The sequence below is a fragment of the Staurois parvus genome, unplaced genomic scaffold (assembly GCF_062004578.1).
Source record: "Staurois parvus isolate SC_StPar_1 unplaced genomic scaffold, SC_StPar_1.0 ptg000051l, whole genome shotgun sequence".
Lineage (NCBI taxonomy): Eukaryota > Metazoa > Chordata > Amphibia > Anura > Ranidae > Staurois > Staurois parvus.
In genome coordinates, this window is record NW_028317847.1 from 2,437,802 (window position 1) to 2,462,598 (window position 24,797).

A 24,797-nucleotide genomic window follows, 5' to 3' on the forward strand; every position below is an offset into this window, starting at 1 on the left:
CATGTTTGTTATTTTTAAAAAAACCTTTAGAATGACTTTAAGTATATATTAATAAATACAGAGTTCCAATAATTTGTGTGATTTTATATGTTCCTGGAGTTTGACTTTGCTATTTTTTTTGCTTGGGTTTGAATACACTAAACCACACCTGGGTAAGTTGTGGCCCCAGGGCCACATCCAGCCCTTTGGGTGTCCCTATTCAGCCCTTGATGCCTCCACTGTCAACATACCTCTTTCTCACTGAGGAAGCTGACAGGCTCAGAAAGGCAGGCTGACAGTTGTCATTGTGGAGAGCTACAAGAACTGAAAGGAGAGAGCCTGAGGTTCTGATTGGTGCGGTTCCGTTCTGTCAGGTGAGCATTGCCTAGAAGATGTCCTGACGCATTCCTGCCACTCTACTACCCGGCCAAGGTCTTCCTGTGTTAGCACCTATACGCTGCAACCCCATGGAGCTGTGCACCTGCTCTTCACTCAAGGTCAGGATCTGCAGAAACCTCTGCTATACTGATCTTCCACTTTTAGAGGGCATTTGACAGGCAGTGAGGAGGTGTTAGGTGCCTGATCATCTTTTAATTTAACCCTATAATGCCACACTGTTGTGCTGCAATCCAATGAACTCAATAGGTGGGTGGTGTTGCTTGTCACACTCTGCAGCCCAATTTAAAAAAAGCCACGGATGCAGCATGTGACCACCCGAATGGGTGGCAAACCTGTGGCTTAGCCACCCATTTTTACCACTCATCTGAAAGAAACCCATTTTATGAGCAGTTGTACCTATTATTGTTCTTAGCACCAAATGTTTGTTTTCTTTATGTTTACGTACTTATGGATTTTCCCAGGTCCAAAATTAATATTGAGCAGAATTAAGTTTGGTCCTTCTCAACAGTCCTAGGTCCTCATGTGGCCCCTGGGAAAATGAATTGCCCACCCTCACTAAACAGTTATTAGATAGAAGTGCTGCCATCTTGTGGACATATTACTTACTGTTTGCTGCAGTGAAGAATATGAATAACAAATAAGAAAAGCAAGAACCAGAGTTGGAAGACTCAAGTGTGTGAACAGTGAAATTCACAGCTGACCCTCCAAGTCTTTACTAAATACTACAGCCACATGTTAATACCGTGTATAAAGTGAATCTTCCCAGCTGCATGGGGGTAGTATCACAGGCTGTGTTTTGTGAATGCATACACAGGGAGAATACACAACACTGACACTGGCAGAAGCTGCAGTGCTGGTGTCAGCAGAGGGCGGAGGTGCAGTGGCGGCTGTTCAAAAGGACACAACTACAGAGTGAATTTTTAAACTGATGGCAGAAAAGAAAAATAAACAAAAACTCTATATTTCAGAGACATTCAAAGTACATTTTAATGGGTGGTACTCCTTAAAGCTGAAATCCAGCCTTACTTTTTTTTCCCCACACTTAATTTCCTGTCTGCACAACTCTATCCAGCTTCTCTTCCTGATCTGTAGTGTTATTGATCTAGCCTTCACAGCTAATAATTTTCTCTGTCATCAGTTATTTTTGCTCTTTGATGTAAGCCCTAAAGATCCAACCCACACATGACAGTCAGTGTACTTCCTGCCCTAGCATTATATGAAAGAAAACATCCCTTTAGACACTTACCCCTGCTGGCCACTAGGTGCTGCAGACTATACCTGTGCAATCTACTGATCAGTTGCTTGATTACAATCTAATATAGTGAAATCAAGTAACTGATCAACAGATTGCACAGCTAGAGTGTAATCAAGCAACTGATCACCAGAATGCACAGCTAAAGTCTGCAACAACTGTCCAACAGAGATGCAGGTCTAAAGGGATGCTGGAGATGTGTTCTTTCATATAATGTAGGGTAGTGTGATATTTAGAAGAGCCTGCCAGCAACTCCCACCAAATGTGATCTTACTGTGTAGCAAAGACCAGAAGACAGACCTAATGATATCACTTGGTATCAAAAGAGAGATTTCTTGAAAACAAAACTAGTTGAATAAATATTTTACTCGTATGTTGATCAGGCGGCATGATTGGGGATAGGGGAAGATAATATGTGTACAACACACTTCAGCTTTAAAAAAATGCGAAGGTTTTTGTATGGGGTTAACAGCCTCTTCGTTCATTAAACATTTCCATGTGTTCTCATTGTTTTATCAGTCATCTATGTTCCCTTTTTCTATTGACAGGTAAAGAAGAAACACCATCATTATTAGGCCTGTGTGGCTCCCTCACATCAGTGGCCAGTTACAAATCCCTCCCAAGTCTGAAATCCAGTGAATGTCTCGCCAGCCCCACCACAGAGATGACAAGCCCAGGCCTAACTCCATCTTGAAGAAGCCATTATTGAAGGACAAGCTTGTATCGTGTCATATGCAACCACATTTCGTGTTTGAATGGCTGTGAAAGAAGCTTTATTTATTAACATCAGGCCTTGTGTATCAAAAAATGTGTGGAAATGACTAAGGTTCTTCTGTTGGTTATGATTCAAACATTGTAAACCGCAGTCCCGTGGGTTTGCAAGCGCAACATTCAAGATCTTTAGAATGCACCGGACTATCCACAGTGACATTATGGTTAATTGTTGGCATTGGGTGGTTTATTAATAATATAAAACTGTTCTGTTTGGCAGGAACAATGGTCGGCCAGGATAGAATCACATGAATGGTACAAGGTCAGAGTGCAGTAATCCCATGGTAACCAATCAGAATTCACCGAATAAAACAGGGTGGTAAAGTGCAACTCCAGTCCAGGGAGGGTTAGAACCCTTTGTCAGGTGTTTACTGCTGTTTGATGTCTCATTGAGAAGATTTCCCCTTGCTTCCTGTCCTGGGGATAACATTGTCACCAGACAGTAAATGAGGAAAAAAATTGCAATGGTGAAATCACCAAAACTAGGGAAGGGGGGTTCTAGCCTTCTACATTCTATTGCTGCCTATTGGAGAAGTCCCCAATGGGCCCGGGACAGCATTAGAAACCTGATTGTGGGACCCAACTTTCCATTACATTCAAAACTTTAAGCACAACTTCAGCTTTCATACCCCCCCCCCCCCTTCTTAGTCCTCCTATGATCCTGTTGGCTGCCCCACTTCCAGGTTAAATAATATCCAAATGCCATCCAACCCCTTCCTGGTAGGCCAGTGTCCTAAACACACCCCTGGGCTAGCATCACCATGCAGCTTGGGTTCACAGTGAAATCATGGTTCCCTTTTTTCTAATGCTGAACTCTAGGGAAAAATATAAGCCATCTGCTTATAATCCAGTCCAGGTTACCAAGCCAAGGCGACATCTGGCCCTTCATTTGCCCAACAGCACTAGGCCAAAGAGAGCAACTAAAGGTTCAATTCTCCTAGCTTACATACCAAAATAGATTTTTTTTGAAGTGATAATTATTTAAGTCTTTTGAGATTTTAAAATTACAGTCGTGACTAAAAATAAAGATTGTTATCCTTGTGTTAAAGCTTCATAAGTTCAGCCTCAGTCTTATTCCTATATTAGGCTGCTCTTCTTAACCCCACTGAAGGCAGCAATATATAACTGTGAGCTGTATCCAGGGGATAAATTGTCTTATCAGATCATCAAGCAGTAGGGTCCTGGATAGCTGGGTACTTCACCTGATGCCCATACACGCACAGTTTGAACCCAAAGACTTTTATGGGACAGGTAGGATGAGTAAGAGCAAATCCGTCTCCCAGTACCATAGAAGTCTATGGGGCAGTACTGTACACTGCAGGGACATCCTAATGAAGTAGCTGCCAAGGGTGGTAAACACTGCTGTGGGTCTTGGTGGCAAGATATAGGTAAGCATATAGATTAGGGGGGAAGGGTGGTCTACATCTGCTTATGGGACTAAGGTGAAAAGGGTATGGCTTGACACCTACGATGCAACCAAGCACGGACACGTTTCTGCATATTATGTGTAAGGCAGCCTATTAATTTTGGTGAATTGTCCTACATTCAAGAAGTACAGAAAAGAAGTCCCATACTCTTCCAAAAGCACTGCAGCACCATGCAGTTTAAGGAAACATGGCACATTTGCAGATGTGTGGGGGTGCCATCAACAATGGCACTGCCGCACATCTGCTGAATGGCAGCATGTTTCTTTTTGTGTCTGGGAAGTGCTTTCCCAACATGCAGCAGTGTGAACCAAGCCCACAGAGACCTTGTTTAAAATTCCTCCACCCGTTAAAACAAGGATAAGGATTCCTATTTTATCCACGTGACTGTAATTTTCAAACTTCATTGAAAATAATTACCTCTTTTCTAAAATAAGGATTTGACGTGGGCATATCGATCGATACACCTGTGCAAAGGGCCATCTTCACTTGCTTGGGATGCACAGGTGTTCCGTGCAGCCCCCTACAGGCAGCCTGTTCAAATCAGTGGCAGGCAACTGGATGCATGGATCTCCAAGCGCATCCACAACTGTACATCAGTTTGGATCCAATGTACATATCAAAACACAGAGAGACTGATCCATGCATTGGACGCACATGGATGTACACTCCGAGATGCGCTTGCAGCCAGCTGCCTGTCATTGATTTGAACAGGCTGCCTGCATGACGCTGCACAGAACACCTTTGCATGTGAAGACAGCCCTCATATGTATCATTGTACCCATGTGAATGAGGTCTAATATTGTCTCTGTACAATAATCAATATTTTTACCAGGAGGTGTTTGTTTAAAATACATGGCAACCCATAGAACACAAATGGAAGGTATGATTGATTGCTGTGGGCATCCAAAATGCTTTTAGATACTTTTGGTACGCAGAGGTGGTGTGTAGTAACCCTCATCAACCAATCAGAAATCAGCCTTCCTCAGCTTGGTATAGGCAGAACAGTGAAAACTGATTTTGCTTGGTTTCTGGAGGTTACTAAACACCACTCATGTTTCCTGCCATGTTACTAAATAAGCCAAAAAGCATTGTTAACACAAACCATTTGCCTTTCCTGCTGTTCTCACATACTTCGCTCTCACAAACTAGAGCCAGCTTTGCTTTTCAAAGTGTTTGAAGAGAGAACTGTCATTTCCCCCCATAGTAACCAATCAGACTGAGTTGTTCATTTTCCTGTGCAGTATGGTAAAGTTAAAACGAGAATCTGATTGGTTATTGGATATGTTCTTTCTTGGTAGATGGGATTGTTTACTGACAGAATGATGATTCTGGATGTACCGAATCTAACATGCTATGTCAGGATATTGTTATAAGGGGGCATGTGTTGGATCTAGAGCCCTGCTAAAAAGGGATTTCCAAGAAAACAACCCTGTTTGATGGGGGTCCCTACAGCTCATTTTCTGGGGCCCAATCTTGCTAACGTTTGAGGTTTTTGGTAGACAGAAGGCTGTGCTGCAAGACCAGATTGAACCAACAGGTGTCCCTGCGAATGAAGTCTTTAGTTGCAGTTTATCTACATTAACAGATCCCAAGACCTGCAGGACGGGAGATGTCTCTGTCTTAGAGCCATGTCACACTAGCAATCCTTTTGCTGGCAATAACTTGGCCATTGACAATATAAGAAGTCTGAGCCGCCACTCTCCAAACCTGATACATGTGAATGTAGGTTACGGCCTTAGCCAGTGCTGCCCCACAACGTGTTTCGCTCCACCTACCGGGGGGCTTAGTCATAGAGGTCATTGCCATTGACAGTATCTCACATATTGCCATGACATTGTTTTTCTGCTGGCGAGAAAGATTCTGCATTGTTTTGGCCAACAAGATAGATATGCCATAGTTCCACCTGTGAAGACCCCTTAGCAGTTGCTGCCACCAAAGAAAATTGCCAATGTGACAGGACACGTCCTAGTTTAAGGGGGACCACAGAGATAGAAAATGTAGTTTTCCTGGAAATCCCCCCCCTATTTAAAAATTTGTATTGTTAAACTCCTCTAATAGCAGATATCAAAAAGTGCCCACTATCACCATTATTAATTAGCCCTCCTTGTGCACCACTCTGAAATTGTATCACTGTATCTGACTTTTTTGTCTTCAAGGTTTAACCTTACCCTGTCCAGAGAGTGCCTCAGTGATCAAAAAGGGCACTCTGATTGGACAGAGGCTGATGGGTGGGGCTTAGCTTCAAAGTCAGAGAAGTCAACCACTTAGTAATAAAGCAAAATTGTATTCAGAGGCGCAATATATGGCATCTTCCCTTAAAGCCCACTTGAACATGCATTTTAAATCAACTAAATATGTTCCAGGTACAGCAAAACAAAAGCAGCCACAGCCTAAGTAGAAAAGCCTGTCTCTTGCCAGCATGCTGTAGAGAAGGACCCCTGATCTATATGAGGAGGCAGTGGTGGATACAGTCCCTTCTCAGGCAGACCTATAGCTTTGCAATCAAATATTCCCTGGTGTTTGAAGAGCTGTGGCTTTGGCTCAGTACAATGTGTTGGATCTCTACAGAGGGACCACTGCTTACACAATTAGAGCAAGGCCCCTTCTCTACAGCTTTTGTGATTTGATGCACCTGCAGTGTATTTATGGGAACTGAAAAGACAACAGCCCTACACAAATGTCTGCTGCTTCACCAAAAATGTATATTGAATGAAACAAAATCCTTTATTACAAATCGGCTCTCTCTCTCTCCTCTCTCTCTCTTTATATATATATACACATCACTTAACTAAAACCACAGTTTACAAACATCCTAAACCCCAAGTAATATATCACCAAGATTTCAGCTGACAACAAGCTCATGGTGAACCTTGAGTTGAACCAGCCGGGGTCAGTGAGTAGCACACAAACAATTCATGTTGCATGCAGCACTGAATGTCCATCCATTAATGTCTTAGGTCACTTGTAAAATCAAGCCAGTTATAGAGGACTTACATTTGTTTTTTTTCTACTTCCGGATTTCCCAGGGCCACTGGTGGCATAGCCCCAGTCCCAGAGTTGCACCTTAGGAAGGCTACGTCACCAATGCCTTCCAGGGAAATCTCACACATGCTGCTCAAGTACTGGGCATGCACAAGATCAGACGCAATGCTATCTGTGTGAATGGACTCAATGTATATGGGGTGTATTACAGCAGCCATTGACTGACCCTGGCTGGTTCAACACAGGGCTCTCCCTAAGCTCCCTGTCAGTCGAAACTCTGAACCGGTGTGGTGTTTAGGGTGGTTTTACCCCGTGGTTTTAGTTGTGTAACGTGGCTCTATCTATATAGTGATTCTATTGGTAATAAAGGATTTTTTTTTTAATTAAATATACAGTTTTGGTGGTGCGAATATTTTTATAGCGGGGTGGCCTTTTTGCTTGTTCAGTCCTTTACATTTCTGGCCCCTTGTCTGCACACTCAGTGCTGCTGGTTTAGTTAATGGAATTTGTTATATATTTATTTATTACACAGCGATTTCCATGCTGTATATGTACATCAGTCCCTGCCCCCAAGGAGCTTACAATCTAAGGTCTCTAACTCACATGCATACTAGAGCCAATTTATGCCACTTAACCTGCCAGCATGCCTTTGGAGTGTGGGAGGAAGGCAGATAGTAGGGTTGCGCCAATACAGGTTTTTTTTGTTGACGAGTGCGAGTACTAATACTTATACTCAAGTACTCACCGATACCAATTACCGATACCTTTGCGGTGTAATTGAAGCCCATACAAAATGAATGGGCTCAAATCACACTGCAAAGAATCACTTGCGACTTGAACAGGAATGCAGTGCGATCCGAATCACATGTGGTTTCCCTGCAGGTGATTTGACACATTCATTTTGTATCCCACAAATCTGTGCTGATACTGTATCCGGTACCCTAGCACGTAGTGTCTTGCCTGTGATTCAAACCGAGGACCCCAGTGCTGTAAGGCAGAATGCTAGCGACTAATCCCACTGTGCCTCCCATATAAACTGAAAGTTCCACTGAGCTTTAAAGGAAAACTAATCCCAAGAATGAAAATGCAATGTATTGCCACTTACAGTCCTTAGGCTGCATTAGTTTTCTTCTTTTTTTTTACGCTAAGAACATTTTCGGCAAATATAGAAAATACATGTTGCTCCTGCCTGAAATGTAGTGTCACTTCCTGCTGCATAGAACACCATCCTAGCTATCTTCTGTTTAAAGCGGAACTTCCCCTTTTGGGTGGAACTCCGCTTTAAAGTTTGGTGCCCCGCTCCCTATTAAGGATTGGCACCTTTGAGGAGCGGGGGGGGGGGGAATGGGTACCCAAATTTGTGTTTTTGCTGTGTTTTTTATGCATTTTGCTGTTTTTTTCTTGTTGGTAGGCAAATTTAAAACGCATCCAAAACCCAGAACAAAGCGCAATACATGCTTTTCTGCTGCATTTCCATTGAGGTCTATAGAAACAAAAACGCAACTTTTTACATTCAAAAAAGTCTCTGACCCTTTCCCCTTTTGGGTGGAACTCCGCTTTAAAGTTCTGGTCCCCCGCTCCCCATTAAGGATTGGCACCTTTGAGGAGCGGGGGGGGGGGATAATGGGTACCCAAATTTGACAGGTACCCGCTCCCACTTCCGCTGCGATCGCCTAGGCGATGGGAAGTGGAAGTTGTCCTTCTACCCTCCCTCCCCAAAGTCTTGTGGGACACATGGCAGGTCTCAGAAGACGACGGGGCCGTTCAGGAAGTGCAGCACTACTCTCGCATGCGCAGTGGGCACCCAGTTGTGAAGCCACAAGCTGTCACAGCCGGGTGCCCTCAATGAAGATACTGGTGTCTGGAATACAGAATGGCCAGTGAAACTGGCTGTGGCAGCGCGGGATCATGGGACAGGTAAGTGGCTGTTTTTTAAAAGTCAGCAGCTACAGTTTTTGTAGCTGCTGACTTATTTTTTTTACAGAGTGAGTGGAACTCCGCTTTAACTACCTATGGCCCTGTCCTCCATGTAATGGAGATGAAGAGGTAAGGACATGTTTGGAGTCCATATCAGAGCAGTCTAGGGTGACAACCAGGGCTTCCTCCACAGACCATGGAGGAGTGAGTGTAGCCACCCAGTGCCAGGAAGTGTGTTATTTGCAGGATAAAGCAAAAGAAGCTTGAAAAAAGAAAACTAATGCAGCCACCAAACCAAGGGCTTATACATTTTTGTTTTTTTGGTGTAAATACACTTTAATGCATTCATTATACAGATTAAACATTTCTGACCTTTCAAAAGAGGTTTTCACTTTTCAGGAAGAGGTAAACATTAATCTGCATATAATATATTTTTGTGATTCCCGGAGCACCAGCTCTCTGTATATGTTAATAGTAATAAAGGGAACTATATTGTATTCTGTGGTGGAATGGGAGGGGAGTTTACTGTCTAAGGCTAGGTTCACACCTATGCAGGCTGCGTTTGAGCCGTTTCTGCATTGCGTTTTGTTTTTGCTACGTTTTTTATGCATTTTGCTGTGTTTTTTTCTTGTTGGTAGGCAAATTTAAAACGCATCCAAAACCCAGAACAAAGCGCAATACATGCTTTTCTGCTGCATTTCCATTGAAGTCTATAGAAACAAAAACGCAACTTTTTACGTTCAAAAAAGTCCCTGACCCTTTCCAAAACACGCACTTGGTGAAAAAACACGGAAATGTGAACCTGTCCCATAGGAAATCATGTTAAATGGACTGTACTGCGTTTCTGCAAAATGCACCAGAAAATGCATAGGTGTGAACCTAGGTTAAATCTGTTTAATTTCTGTGTCACCGCTCTGTCAGGTTAAAGGAGAGCTCCACTTTTATTTTCCCGTTTTCCATTTTCCCCGCCTTGCTGCTTTTCCAAACAGAAAAATATGTAAGCGATGTAAATAATGATTGCCCCATCCCTCTCTGCTGGGATCATCTCCCATTGCAAAACAGAAATAATACGTATAATAATTTATTTTGTTACATTTTAGCACCAGAAACAATAAAAACGCTTTCTAATCATGCCGGACTTAAAGGATCAGATTGATCACAAGGCGCTCGCCTCTCTCTCTGTTGGTCCGCCCTGCTGTGGAGTTCTCCTTTAATTCTACCCACACCGTCCTGAAGTAAAAGTGGGCTGCCCTATGTTTATGTACACGTCCTTTTTTTATATGGCGATGTGGCACAATTTGCTTGTTCCGGCATTGTAATGTTTCTGTTGGAAGCTTCATGTTTTCTGTGCCATTGCTGGGCCGTCGGCGGTGTGCCGGGGCCGTCTTTTCTATTTTTGTATGTGCCAGGAAAATCCATCCATTGAAAAGAACTGAGAAATAAAAACTTGAATCAACAAATACGCTGCAGGGATTTATTGATGGGATTGGAAGAAAATGCTTTCCTCTGGCACACTTGTTTGGTGTCCTGACAAGACTTGGCTGAAGTTAAAGCGGTATTAAACCCAAAAGCAAACATTCATTATTTTTATTTCAGGTACTTATATAGCGCCGTCAATTTACGCAGCGCTTTACATATATATTGTACATTCACATCAGTCCCTAACCCTCAAGGGGTGTACAATCTAAGGTCCCTAACTCCCATTCATACATACACATACTAGGGCCAATTTAGACAGGAGCCAATTAACCTACCAGCATGTCTTTGGAGTGTAGGAGGAAACCGGAGTACCCAGAGGAAACCCACGCAGGTACAGGGAGAACATGCAAACTCCAGGCAGGTGGTGCCATGGTTGGGATTTGAACCAATGACCTTAGTACTGCCAGGTGGAAGTGTTACCCATTTAGCCACTGTGCTGCATCTATTGATGATCTCCTATTGGGGTGTGTTTGGGGTGGTTAACTCCAATGGGCTGGTCTTATAATGAAGCTCCGGTAGAGGAGGGGCTTGTTGACTATGCGTGTTCTTAAAAATACCTAAAGCAAAACTTCACTCTCTCAGTCAACATTAACTATTGCAAATCCTCATGCTGCTAGTGTTTGTAAATAATTAGGAAGGTATGTTATATTTACTTGTTTTAAACTTTTTTTTTTGGAGTGTGGGAGGAAACCGGAGTACCCGGAGAAAACCCACGCAGTCACAGGGAGAACATGCAAACTCCAGGCAGGTGATGCCATGGTTGGGATTCGAACCAATAACCAACACCTTTTCTGCATTACGTCTCATCAAGCCTTCTTATGCCTTTCTTTCAACAATGACTTTCTTCTTGCCACTCTTCCATAAAGGCCAGATTTGTGGAGTGCACAACTAATATTTGTCCTGTGGACGGATCCTCCCACCTGAGCTGTGGATCTCTGCAGCCCCTCCAGAGTTACCATGGGCTTCTTGGCTGCTTCTCTGATGAATGCTCTCCTTGTCCGGCCTCTCAGTTTAGGTGGACGGCCATGTCTTGGTAGGTTTGCAGTTGTGCCATACTCTTTCCATTTTCGGATGATGGATTGAACAGTGCTGCATGAGATGGTCAAAGCTTGGGATATTTTGTTATAACCTAATCCGGTTTTAAATTTATCCACAACTTTATCCCTGACCTGTCTGGTGTGTTCCTTGGCCTTCATTATGCTGTTTGTTCACTAATGTTCTCTAACAAACCTCTGAGGGCTTCACAGAACAGCTGTATTTATACAGAGATTGAATTACACACAGATAGACTCTATTTACAAATTAGGTGACTTCTGAAGGCAATTGTATCCACTAGATTTTAGTTAGGGGTATCAGAGGAAAGGGGGCTTAATACAAATGCACACCACACTTTTCAGATCTTTATTTGTAAAAAATGTTGAAAACTTTTATCAGTGTCCTTCCACTTCACAATTATGTGCCACTTTGTGTTGGTCTATCACATACAATCCCAATAAAATACATTTACATTGTTAGTTGTAACATGACAAAATGTGGAAAATTTTAAGGGGTATGAATACTTTTTCAAGGCACTATAGAAACATTAATTCTGGTGACAAACAGGGATTCCCTCACTTTGGGGGGGAGATTTCCTGTTTCGGGTATGGGACAGGAAGCAAAGGAAAATCTCCCCATATGGAAAAAACTGACAGAAGTTCTAACCCTCCTTTACCCTATCCAAAATTTTGTTTCAAATTTCCCTTTAGTTCTACTTTACAGCATACAAGTCATAACTGATTTTAAAAACCTTCCCCAAGACTAGAATGCTGGCAAGTCATGCTGATGAAAGGTTTCTCCAACACCCCAGGAACGCTTTAATATACAAAAACTAGCTTCAACCCAATTTGTGGTCAAGTTAAAAACCATGAAATATGAAAAAGCACATCTTTCTATACTTTGTACTTGCCTCTCTCCAAAGCACTAGGTGTCATTTCTCTCTGCTGCCCAATTCCTCTGTTATCAGCATGAGCCACTTCTGGCAGCTTTTCTGACACCGAGAGATAAAAAGATGATAGGGAGGCAGCTGCAGCACACAGCCTGGGACTCATATCCACAGCTGTGCTGGATCTCTATACCATGTAAAGGGGAATGTGTCCCCTCCCTCCAATCAGGGCTTAGAGGTGTTGGCTCTGTGAAGACATCAGGTCCCCATCCTTTGCTGCTAGAGCTAAGAATTCCTTTCCTATTTGTGTTTTTAGAACAATCTACAGAAGAAGCTGCAGATAAACAGGTACAACTTATGTAGGAGGATTTGATTCATCTCCCTGTATCACCTGAGGGCAGGCACTTCACTGGGTATATGTGGGGGTTTACAACCACTTTAAATCTATGTGACACCGCACAATGACATATGTGCCACTACAGTAAGTGCGTTTTTTCTTATCTCTTTCCTCCAATGCTTTGGCCTGTCCCCTTCCACCTCAGGTGCCTCACTGTTGGCCCATTAGTGTAACAAGCAGGTTTATTGAACAATGGTGAGGCACTCCCACATGGAAGAAAAATATATTTGAAATATATTTTAAAAATATTCTTCCCAAATATATTGACATATATTTGAAATACTACAATTTTGGCCATATTCAATATATATATATAATGTTGAAATGCGCTTTTTTTAATATTACAAAATATATGAAAAATATTTTTTTAAAAATATATTTTTTAAATATATTCTTCAGATTTTTTTAACATAAAAAAGTCATTTTAACATTTCTTTACATATACTTGTAAATGCATTCCAAAAATGTAGATTTGTATTTTTAAAGACATACAGTATATTTGAAATGTATTTCTAAAAATATTTTTTAGATATTTTATACTAAAAACACATTTCAACATACAGTGTGTATATATATATATATATATATATATATATATATATATATATATTGTTTATTTTAATTGAAATACATTTTGAAATATATTGAATATGATCAAAATTATAGTATTTCAAATATATGTCAATATATTTGGGAAGAATATTTTTAAAATATATTTCAAACATATTTTTCTTTCATATGGGACTGGAGGGCATAGGTCAAAGCATTTATTACCCATTGGAGGCTGTAAAAGAAAAAAAAAAAAACAGTGTCTACCAATGGTCAAGGAACTTTAACACCACTGCAGGTTTTGCTGCATAGTCATCCATGCTGTTAGAGAGGCGGCAAGACCATTGCACAGTGGATACCACAATTTCTCTTTTCTCACTTGGAGATTCATTAACATCCTATTTGAATAGTTATTCAGAATGATTCTTGGGATGGAATAATGTTTATTATACAAAATTCCTTTCCAGTTGAACGCGGCTTTTTATTTTTATTGTTTCTGAATAAATTAGAAGTCCCTTTACCATTCTACAGATTTATTCATAAATGAATATATAAAAAGTCTCAGGAATTTAATGAAACTGAATATTTAAAATGAGACTGCAGCACAGAGCAATGAATTTGAATAAAAAAACATTTTAAATAAATAAAATTTAAATTTATTGTTTCCTTGATAGTAGATTATTAAATGTGAAAAAAATTATAATCACAGCACTTTACATCTTTGGGATTCTCCATGTTACCAGGATCTTCAAATATCACCCTTGCTGATAGCCCCCCAAACCCCAATTTGCCCGCCAAACTAATAAGCACATCTGTAATAAATACCTGGAAGTGTTTCACATAGACTAACATTCATAGGTTTGAACTGGGAAAAATGATCTGATGCTAGATCCATACAAATAAAGATCCACACACCAATGGCATCACTTCTTTTCACAAAGCTTTATTCAGCCAAACATGTATGATGCAACTCCCCTCCCATGGCCCCACATGACAGGCACCCAGTGCACCGACAGGGGACTGTCAGCTTTGGAGTTTGGAGCCGTGGGGTTTTCCTAGGATCTCATTAGATGTTAGATCTACTTTAAAAGATATGTGAACCCTCACTTTGTAAAACAACCCATTCAGTTTAAAATAGAAAAGAAAGGTAAAACATTTGGGTATTCACTCACCGGCCACTTTATTAGGTGCATCTGTTCAATTGCTTGGTAACACAAATTGCTCATCAGCCAATCACATGGCAGCAACTCAATGCATTTAGGAATCTAGATGTGGTGAAGACAACTTGCTGAAGGTCAAACAGAGCATCAGAATGGGGAGGAAAGGGGATTTAAGTGACTTTGAAAGTGGTATGGTGGTTGGTGCTAGATGGGCTGGTCTCAGTATTTCATAAACTGCTGATCTACTGGGGTTTTCATGCACAGCCATCTCTAGGGTTTACAAACAAACATCCGATGGCTGCACATCCAGTAAAATTCATGTTTATTTCTTCTTATAGCATATTCCACAAATATGACAGGGATACAGGACCCATCTGTCTTCAGAACTCATAAAATGGATAATGGTCTCCCAGGAATAGATGTACCAAAAAGCAAGCATAAAAACACCCAGTAGTGCAGACCACTAGTTTATTTTTATTAAAAAGGTAAAAATCCACTCACATGTTTAAAGATTCACAGAGGAATATCACAAGGTATTAGAATACTCGATTTTCCAAAATGGCATCTTGACTGAGCGTGATGACATCACTGCCCACCTGATGTATTACGCTCAAATTGGCTTTCTCAAAGGCTGAGGCTAGTCATTGGCATCATGAGATATTATATATATATATATCTACTGTATCCCAGTTGTCATAGAAACCAATAAACATAATCCAGCCGCCATATTATCAGAGACCACATGCCACTTAGAGACTAACTTCCATTTCTAGATAAAATCAAGCAGACATCAAGGCGACTAATTTGAAACTAGAAACAGTCGCCTGTTCTCATAGCAAATCATAGACAGTGGACCTGCGATATAATTATGAGTAAAAAAAACTTGTACTATTTGCTTCCATCACTATAAGAAGCAGCACATAGAAAAGCGGCTTTCTATAAAACTAAAGATGTATAAAATGAACCAGTGAATGATTAAATAAAATCAGATCTATTCACATAATACATGAGACATCCCCTCTACTAGATAAATGGATCATAACTATAAACCCTGAAATAAAATTAAATTGAATTAAAATCAAATAAGAATCTCAAATAATACAATAGTAATAATAGAAAATATTAAACAAATCCCATAAATCAATCCTAGTAAAATATAAAAGAAGAGAAAGAATAAACATACAGGCGTACCTCGGTTTACGAATTGAATGCGTTCTCCAGGATGTTTCGTTTTGCAAAAAATTCATAAACCGAAACACAATTTCCCATAGGAATGCATTGAAAACCAATTAATCCGTTCCAGAGGTCAGAAAAAAAGTTTAAAAAAAAGTCTTTTATCTGTTCAAAACTCTTTATAAAGTGCACTTTAAAGGCATAAATACTGTATAGGGACATGATTAAAAATTAATTTGTAAATGCATTGCAAACCAATAAAACCGTTCCGGAGATCAGAAAAAAGTAAAAAGAATGTCTTATCTGTTCAAAACTCTTTATAAAGTGCACTTTAAAGGCACGGGGCCGGCGCTATAAACCTAAAAATTTGGAAACTGAGGCATTCTTTTTAATGGATTTTCATTCATAAACCGAAAATTACATTAACGGAGGCGTTCGTAAACCAAGGTACGTCTGTAGTTACATAGTTCGTCTGGCTGAAAAAAGACAAAAGTCCATCCAGTTCAACCATAAAAAAAAAAAAGTTATAATCCTATACCCACAGTTGATCCAGAGGAAGGCAAAAAACCCAGCAAGCACAATCCAATTTGCTCCTGCAGGGAAAAAACTCCTTCCTGATCCTCCGAGAGGCAATCAGATATTCCCTGGATCAACTTTACCTATAAATGTTATATCCAGTTATATTCTGTGTATCTAAGAAAGAATCCAGGACTTTTTTTTAAAGCAATCCACTGAGCTGGCCAGAACCAACTCTTGAGGGAGTCTATTCCACATTTTCACAGCTCTTACTGTGAAGAAAGCTTTCTGTGTTTGGAGATTACATTTCTTTTCCTTCAGACATGTAAACGAAAATAAAGAAAGAAGAAAGCGAAATCAGGAAAATGAATAAAACAATTCAAAGGGATTGGGGAGGGGGGAGTCAGGACAAGTCTGAACATTGAAAGAGAACAGGTTGAATTTGCAGCACAGCTATAGAACTGACCGCGCTGTGCTGTCATGCCTATTGTGGTCAGTTTTAAACAGGAAAGCAGAGGGACTGGCAGGAACATCAGAGATTTCACACAAAGGAAGCAATAGAAAAGAATGGGAGACAAGTACATGTGTACAGCAGGCACATATCAGGAATGTGAAATGTTGGGCTGACATATTTTTTAATACAGTAACAAAAAGGAAGGATCCAGCTTGTCAAGTCCGATCAATAATGACTTCACCGAAATCACACTGTACAGTACTCTTTATAAAAAAGGTTTTGGAAGTTGTGCTGCCATCTTGTGGGCAATTTCCTTACTGCATGAAGCACCAATACCTCACGATTAAAAGTATAACTAAAGGCAAAACTTTTTTTTAGTTTTGGAGAGCGGAGAAGAGAAGGATTAGAGCCTCCTGTCAGTTTTCATTATCACCTGCGTTCCCGTAATGGAGATTCACCCTCTCTATATCTTTTGGTGACCATTATCACCGAAAAATGATTTAAAATCTAAAATTTTGGTTTGTCACCAGAACGGATAGAGGGGAAATCCTTCAATGGGCAAACTAGCTCTGGTGACAACCAGGGATTTCCTCTGGTGTGGGACAGGAAGTAGGGAGAAATTTCCCCAATGGGACAGAGATGGCAAAAAAAAAACCTGACAGGGGTTATAACCCTAATATAAATTAAATAACTCAAGAGCTTACTATGGTGAATAAAAAGCAAAAAATACACACACACACAAACACACATACAGTGGGGCAAATAATAAGAATAAAAGTGAAGAAAAGATGCTGCGCTACATCAAAAAAATACTCAATACCTGTGAATCAAAAAATGTAAAATTAGAAATTAAATACGAAAACCAAAAATCACCCAAACCACAACAAAGAATTATAATATTGAATCAACCAAAAAGTCATTATATACTCAAGTCCAATCATATTAGTGTTCTTCTGTACACCCTCCTGTGGATAACAAAAATATGTGCAGCTATCACAAATTCCAATGAGAAAACATTCTCCACCATATATCTGCTCACCATACACAGTGCGACCTCACATTGTACAATGTTACGGTCTAACTGCACTTTTGGTCCCACTTGGTCTCAGATCAGCTTGTTAAATGAGGACTCCAAAGTATGCTTCCTCCTTATAAACGTCTTGGTGTCCGCCGCTTCCTCCTTATAAACGTCTTGGTGTCATCTGCTTCCTCCTTATAAACATCTTGGTGTCCGCCACTTCCTCCTTATAAACATCTTGGTGTCATCCGTATTCCTCATTAAACAGAACTCAACATAGCGCTTTATCCTTGTAAACTTTTATTAACCTCTGTGGCGGTATTCCCGAGTGTAGCTCGGGGTTAAGTTTCAGTACCAGAAGCGGTAACCCCGAGCTACACTACTATTACCCTGCAGCGTTGCTCTGGGATCCCTCGATCATTTACCTTGTCCCACGATGTCCCCCCTGCAGTGTCCCTGGCCATGTCCTCCGGCTGATGCCGGCATCCGTCTTCCGGGTTCCGTTCCCTGCGACGTTGGGACGTACGGGGGCAAAACCGGAGGAAGATTCAAAAATGTAAACATTTTACTTACACATAATACACTAAAATCACATAGTAAAACATTCCTGTATCAAACCATTTCACATACATTTTGTCCCGAGTGCTTTGTCCTGTGCCCTGCTTGCATTTTTACTGTTCTTTCTGCCTGGAAACTGAGAAATGTCCATGGCATCCAAAAAGCGTCCCTTTAGGTCAAAAGCAGTTATAGACCAGCTAGAGAACAGCGATAGTAAATTAGAACCACTTGCAGAATTGAGTGATAATGATTTGTGGGGAAATTCGTCATCAGACACTGAAAACGATTCTGCGACAGAGCTCAGTGATGTGCGAACTTGGTGCTCTATTTCAAATTTCAGTGTTTTTTGTTTGATTATATTATTAAATTTATTATTTTTTATGATTATTTATTAAATTATAAATTTATGATTTTGTGTTTCAAATTTTATCATACCCGGGATGTTTACTAGACTCTTGTTCAGACAGATTTCAGTGAGTTATTCCTAAGAATTACAGGCCTACAATAAAAAAACGACATATTTCCATTGAAAACAATGTACCGCTTTGAGCACAGAAATATGGACATAATCAGACTGCTAGGGAGGTTAAGCAATAAAACAGGAAACGCACTCATGTTCTGGAGGTACATAACTGCACCACCTATGATGAACATCCAGCAATATATCGATTAAGCACTAGATGGCAGTATCATCTGAACAGCAGAGTCCTGTATGAGCTCGGAAAACCGTCACCATATGGAATGGAAAGCAAGGCAAAGCACGGGCCCTTCCCTGTAAATGCAATGGCCTGCTAAAATGCCGTTCCTGGAGCGGTTTCACAAATACTACAACCACTGTCCCGATGAATGGAAACGTCATGACGTCATCTATACGCTCCTCCCAGGGTTATAACCCTCCTTTACTTTATTCAATAATAATAATTAAAGTTTTGCCCTTAGCTCCACTTTAAATGTGATTGCGTCCCGTATGCACACTGAAGACTGATCACACTTTACAAGGAAGACACCACTGAGCCGGTATGATTAGAAAAAACATACTTTATTAGTTCTGAGGCTGACAAAGCAATACAATAGAAGGGCACTTTTATATCTTTTACAATCCAAACATGTTAAAGAGTACCTGTCTCACACATAATGGAAATAACAATTGTGTGCGCTCGACTAAAGAGGAAGCAGCTCAACACTAGGAACTGGTGTGAGAGAAAATACCTGAGCTACCACTGCTTCTGACATTTAAAAATGCTGGTTACCTGACTGTTAACATGATCCAATAGCTTCACGCGGTATTAAACCTAAAACCAAAAATGTCATATATTGCAACCATAAGATGTGGTGGCTGTATTCCTTTTCTTTTTTTCAGGCTTTTTTCCTTCTTTTCACCTGGTGATCTGGCCAGTAACACACCTTCTGTATTAGAGTGCCCCCACTCTGGAAGAAGGAGCACAGGGGGCACCTTTGGACAGCAGAATTGTCAGTCTCGGGAGTGTTAGTTGCACTAGCAGATTTAGATACTCTAACAAACTGAAGCCAAACTCACACTTTATAAGACGTTACAGGTTTTTTTTTTCCTTTGGGGATAAAGGTTTTACATAAATAAAAGCTGATCATTGTCAGCACCCCGCCCTGTGGAAGGGGATAAAAGAAAGAGCGCACAAACCTTGCGCATTACCTCAATAAACAATGAATTAGTTTATTTTATTTAAGAAATGTACTCACAAGAGTAGCGATAAAGCAGACATAAGTAAACCATAATCCACACAGGGTTACAGGTCTATCCAAAGCGGAGATAAAAGCTAACGCGTTTCGAAGGGTGCTCCCCTCTTCATCAGAGCTGGGTTTGGCAGATAGAGACTTCAGTATAGCAGAGTTCCCTTAGCAAGGAGACATTCAGCCACTGAGTGTCAGTATTACAGCATTTCAGCCTGTTTAATCACCAGGTGAAAATAGCAGAAAGGAAGCCTAAAAAAGAAAATGAATGCAGCCATCACATGTAAGAATTCGTCAGCTACAATATAAAATTAAATTAAATGTTTGCTTTTGGATTGAATACCGCTTTCAGTAGTACTGGAGTCACTGACTTGGCACAAGTATATAGATCAGGTGCTTGATTTCTCAAAGAATATTTCCAAGTTGGTGACTCTTTAAACAAAAACCTGTTTTTAAAAATTCCTTCCTGGGAAGGTGTCAGCCTGGGGGAGGGGGTGGTCTAGGCAGTCTTCATTTACAAGCACACCATCCTTAGTAATGCCCACATGTGATGCTGAGCCTCCACGATTGAAAGAACTGAAAAGAGTGGAGAGGGATTAGAACCCCTGTCAGTTTATATTGCTGTCTGTGCACCCATTAGGAGATTCACCCTCTATTTGTCCTGTTTACTGTAATCCTTGAAAGTGAAAGAAAATCCCAAATTTTGAGTTGCCCCCAGAACGAAATCTTCCAATGGGGTCACTAGTTCTGGAATTCCCTCCCACTTTCTGTTTTCGCTGTGTTACAGGAAGTGAAGGGAAATCTCCACATTGGGACACAGACAAAAAAAAAAGACGGGTTATAACCCTCCCTTACTCTATCCAAATAAAAAAAATGCCTTTAGTTCTACTTTTAAAAAATTCTAGAATTAAAAACTTTAATGCTAGAGGCAGCCAGGGAACCAGCATTTTCAGCAAGAGAAGTCAGCAATAGTAGTGCAGACATTTTGTCCAGCACTGGTATCCTATAAGGCACAAGAAATGCTTCACACTACAGGGACATGATTGGTTCCCAGTGAAATCACTGGCTGGATGTTGGTTCAATGCACAGAATGTCGGCCTCTATAACGTATGGATAATGGGTGCAATTTAAAGGCGCTGTGCAAAAATGTGCGGTTCAGCCACGTCTTTGCCATCCACCAACCGCTCCCCCCAGATACAATGGGCAAAGACGTGGCTCAACCGCATGTCTTTGCCATCCACCAACGGTCCCCCCCAAGATACAATGGGCAGCAGATGGGGACATTTACATGGTGTGGTTGAGATGCTTTGTGCCTATGCCAAAGTTTACCTTTCATGCAGCAATCAGCTGGCAGAAAGCCCACCCAATGCTACACACTCAAGCAAATGGGTAAATGTCACAACCGCCCCACAACTGTTGGCACAAATGGGGTTAAAAATGGGAGATAAGGAGGCTTCGCATCACTTCCACACCTCCTGTCAGTAGCCTCCTAAGTGCAATCCAAATGCAGATCAGGCTTCAAAGGGAAGGAAGATTTAGTCCTCAAGAGCAGCGGCTCTCAACTCTCTCCCTCCATCGGCGCCTGCTGCTGTCAATCACAGTCAGTGAGGAGAGTGCAGGGCTCAGCCGAAGTGTGTGTGTCAATGGACACACAGAGGCAGCTCAGGAACGAGCATGCACAAGGGCCCCCACATAGCAAATAGCTGAGGGGGCAAAAGCATCGGCGGGGACCCGAGTAGAGGAGGATACAAAACAATTGTACAGAGCAGGTGAGAATGTTATGTTTGTTATTAAAAAAAAAATAGCTGAACCTTCACATTCCCTTTAACACAATGGCTGAAAATCCTGGAGAGAAAACACAGCATGATTTTATTATCAGAACACATTGCTGCAAATGGAATGACAACATTGTAGGTGGCTTGTTGTGTCTATTGAACATCTGCTATGGATATATCTGCTATATTTATCAAGAAATCTATTTATTAGAGTCAAGGGTGATCGCTGCCCACCTAGCCAGAGCAGTACACTGGAAAACTGTGCCAATGAAGATCCACAGACAATACATGGAAATGGTACAAAAAAATCTCTTCTTCAAACCCTTACATTCAAGTATCCAATAGGGAGTTCTAAAACTCCTACTGAAGATAAGCAAAGATGGACAATACATAGCAAAAAAGAATACAAATGATGGCTTCTCAGTACAATGCGGATCAGTGATGGGAAACTTGGATATTTCTGACAGAGAAAACCAAATTCCCACAAATAATTGGCACTTAGCTAGTTGCTATCGTCAATCTCCAAAATGTTCTCATTCTTCCATATGTATACGATTGGGAGTCCCATATTACTATTCTGATGGGTTCTCTTCTGTGGCTACTAAAGCTGTGGCTTCACATTTGCGGTAATGCTTCCCACCCTCTGAAAAGCAATCTGCGATGGATCACTTTTCAGAGAACGGTACAGCAGCGGGTGACAAGCATTCAGGAGATGCTACTTCTGCCTTCTGACACCTGTTCCTTTTTATTTTGTTATAGCAAATGACCATTTTTAAATTGCAGGACCAAGCTGCAACTGCAGGCCAAGCTGTTTCACTCACTGGCCCCACATTGAACTCAATGGGTGCTCCCTGTCAAATTCTGCAGCTGAAAAGAATCACGGTTGAGGCATGTGTACAGCCCTGTCCAGCTATATTATTATTATTATTATTATACAGGATTTATATAGCGCCAACAGTTTGCTCAGCGCTTTACAATATAACGGGAGACAATACAGCAACAGTACAGTTCAATACAAGAGGGATAGGAGGGCCCTGCTCCTTGGAGCTTACAATCTAGGAGGGAGGAGTTAGTGGCACAAAAGGTAATAACTGTGGGGGATGGACTGGTAGGAAGAGTAGAAGATTCCATTGTTAGCTGAGGGCAGGATAGGCTTCCCTTCAGGATGGCAGCTGTGGGGGGGGGTATAAAACTGTGGCACAGCCACCTGGGTGAAGGAGCCCTTAGAGGTAAGTAGTGACCAGGGGCGGACTGACCATTTGGAAACTCGGGCACTACCCAAGGGCCCGGGGTCAGTAGGGGGCCCCATGAGATGTCCCTGGTACCTTTTTCATAAGCTTTTTTGAGTTTGGGCAAGGACACAGGGGCCCCATGATCCCCTATTGCCCGGGGGCCCCATGAGTTGTCAGTCCACCCCTGGTAGTGCTTAAAATTTCTTTAACCCCTTCACGCTGGCTGCACACAAATGTGCGGCTTCCCGGCGTCTGGGCCTAGACGCCGAGCGGCCTCACATTTGCTTTCAGGTAAGAAAAAAAAGAAAAAAAAACATGTGCTGAGAGCGTGCACCCTACGCGCTCCCAGCACACGTCTGCTACTTACGGAAAGGTCCCGGTCTGCTCTTTCATTTGGGACCTTTCCCTATCATGTGACCGCCGTGACGATGCATCACATGATCCCGAAACCCCGCCCCGCCTCCCGGCTTCTGAAACTCTTAAAGGGCTGGGAGGCGCCGGCGGGAAGGGGTTAATAAACAGCAAAATGAATTTCATTTTTACACTTCAGACACTAAGCCAGCAGTAGTGGAATCATCTGTCATGGAAATTTTGTATTGTTGGTCGAACTTTAAATGTGTCATGTATTCGTGTTATTCATATGTCTCTCGTGTGGCCTAATTAAAGCTCTGAAGGCTGCAATTGGGCCATGCGCATGTACAATGTATGTATTACAGTACTCGGCTTGGTAATGGATGAGATGGCAGATCTGCGCTTATAGACCGGCGTGTATACCACCACGGCATTCCATGCGAATGCTGCTGTCAGTAGACCGTGGGCCTGTATCCACATATCAGCAGCATGGTACCACGTGGGCTTCATAACGCAATGCGCAAGCGGTGTGAACTCCACGTGTAGGCTTATGCATATCTTACAACCCATTACCAACTTGAAACTGTATCTTGGATGGATGTGTTTTAATAAAGATCGTATCGGGCCCATCCAGGTACAGACTGATATTTTTAGGGAGTGCTTGTGCAGAGAATTTTGCATACCAATAGAAGCTAGTAGGACAGGAAATATGACCTCAGATGGCTCATAGGGGGGAAGGGGAGGAAGTCTGCTGACCTCAGAAGACTCATGGGGGAGGACCAGTGATAGATAATAGCAAAGGCTATGCTCCAATTGGAATGTATATCCTCTGTATAGGCAATCCCCATTGTATTGTTCGGTGGGAGGGTTTGACTTTATTCATGTGGGGGGCATGTGTGTATTCTTAATAAAAACAGAGAGCTGAGCCTAAAGCCGGCCCTTATGTGGATTGCAACCAGCCTTAGAGTGTCGTGTGATCATTCCAGGGTAACGGAGCTCCATCACCCACAAATTCAACAGAACCAAAGTATTTGGATGGGCAGGAATCGTGTAGTTTGGCTGCAGTCGTGGTAAGCGAGATTCGCACAGCTTTATGGGGGATTTCTGCGCATCCAACTGCGAGTACTCACGGTAAGGAGAAATTCGTTAAAGCGAATTTCCAAGACAGTTTGGCGAGCCTGGTGGATACTAACGCGTATTCTTGCGTAGCTAACCTAGAACGAGGGGGGAATGGCCATCATGAACTAGCAAAAAGTATGCCGGCACATTTCAGGTCTCTCTGCCATTAAGAGGATCGCTTTTTGCGTGTTCGTGTGGCTGATTTCGCTCTCTGTTAGCTAACAAGAAATACCGCTTAACAAGGACCTCGTTTTTTGTCCTAAACTCTTGATTTGTGGGTGAAAGACAAGGGTTTGTCTCTGCGGAACGCAGCAGAGGGGGGGGTTTTGGTTGGCTGGATTTGGTCAAGTTTAAAAAATCTTCCAACCAAAAATTAAACGGGTATATGTTTTAGTGGGTAAAAGTTGTTGCATAGTGTTAGGTAAGTATTTGCGGGTTGTAGGTACTGTGGTGATTGCTTTACCCCCCTCCACGTGAGGTAATTATTACAGTGCTGAAAGGCTTAGGTTAATTGTTAACTGTTGTAAGATCTCTGTGTGTATGTGATCTGTACAATGTTTTGTGGTATTACTGCTCCCAGCAAGCATGCAGCAGGGGGTCCTTTCTGTTACATGTGCATGTTAGTGTGATATGTTGGTGTTTTATGTCCGTTCTGTGATTG

At 41.6% G+C, this 24,797-nt stretch overlaps 1 protein-coding gene across 2 annotated transcripts in view; it reads left to right on the top strand.

Annotated features, from left to right (window-relative positions):
- RUNDC3B (RUN domain containing 3B) overlaps positions 1–10,187 on the top strand; it is a 346,416-nt gene extending 336,229 nt beyond the window's left edge. For both annotated transcript variants that reach the window (XM_089666259.1, XM_089666263.1), the window contains one exon: positions 2,179–10,187. In XM_089666259.1, the coding sequence (XP_089522385.1) occupies positions 2,179–2,324 (146 nt within the window). In that variant the 3' untranslated portion in view covers positions 2,325–10,187. The remainder of the gene's footprint in view (positions 1–2,178) is intronic.
- The last annotated feature ends 14,610 nt before the right edge of the window (positions 10,188–24,797 follow it).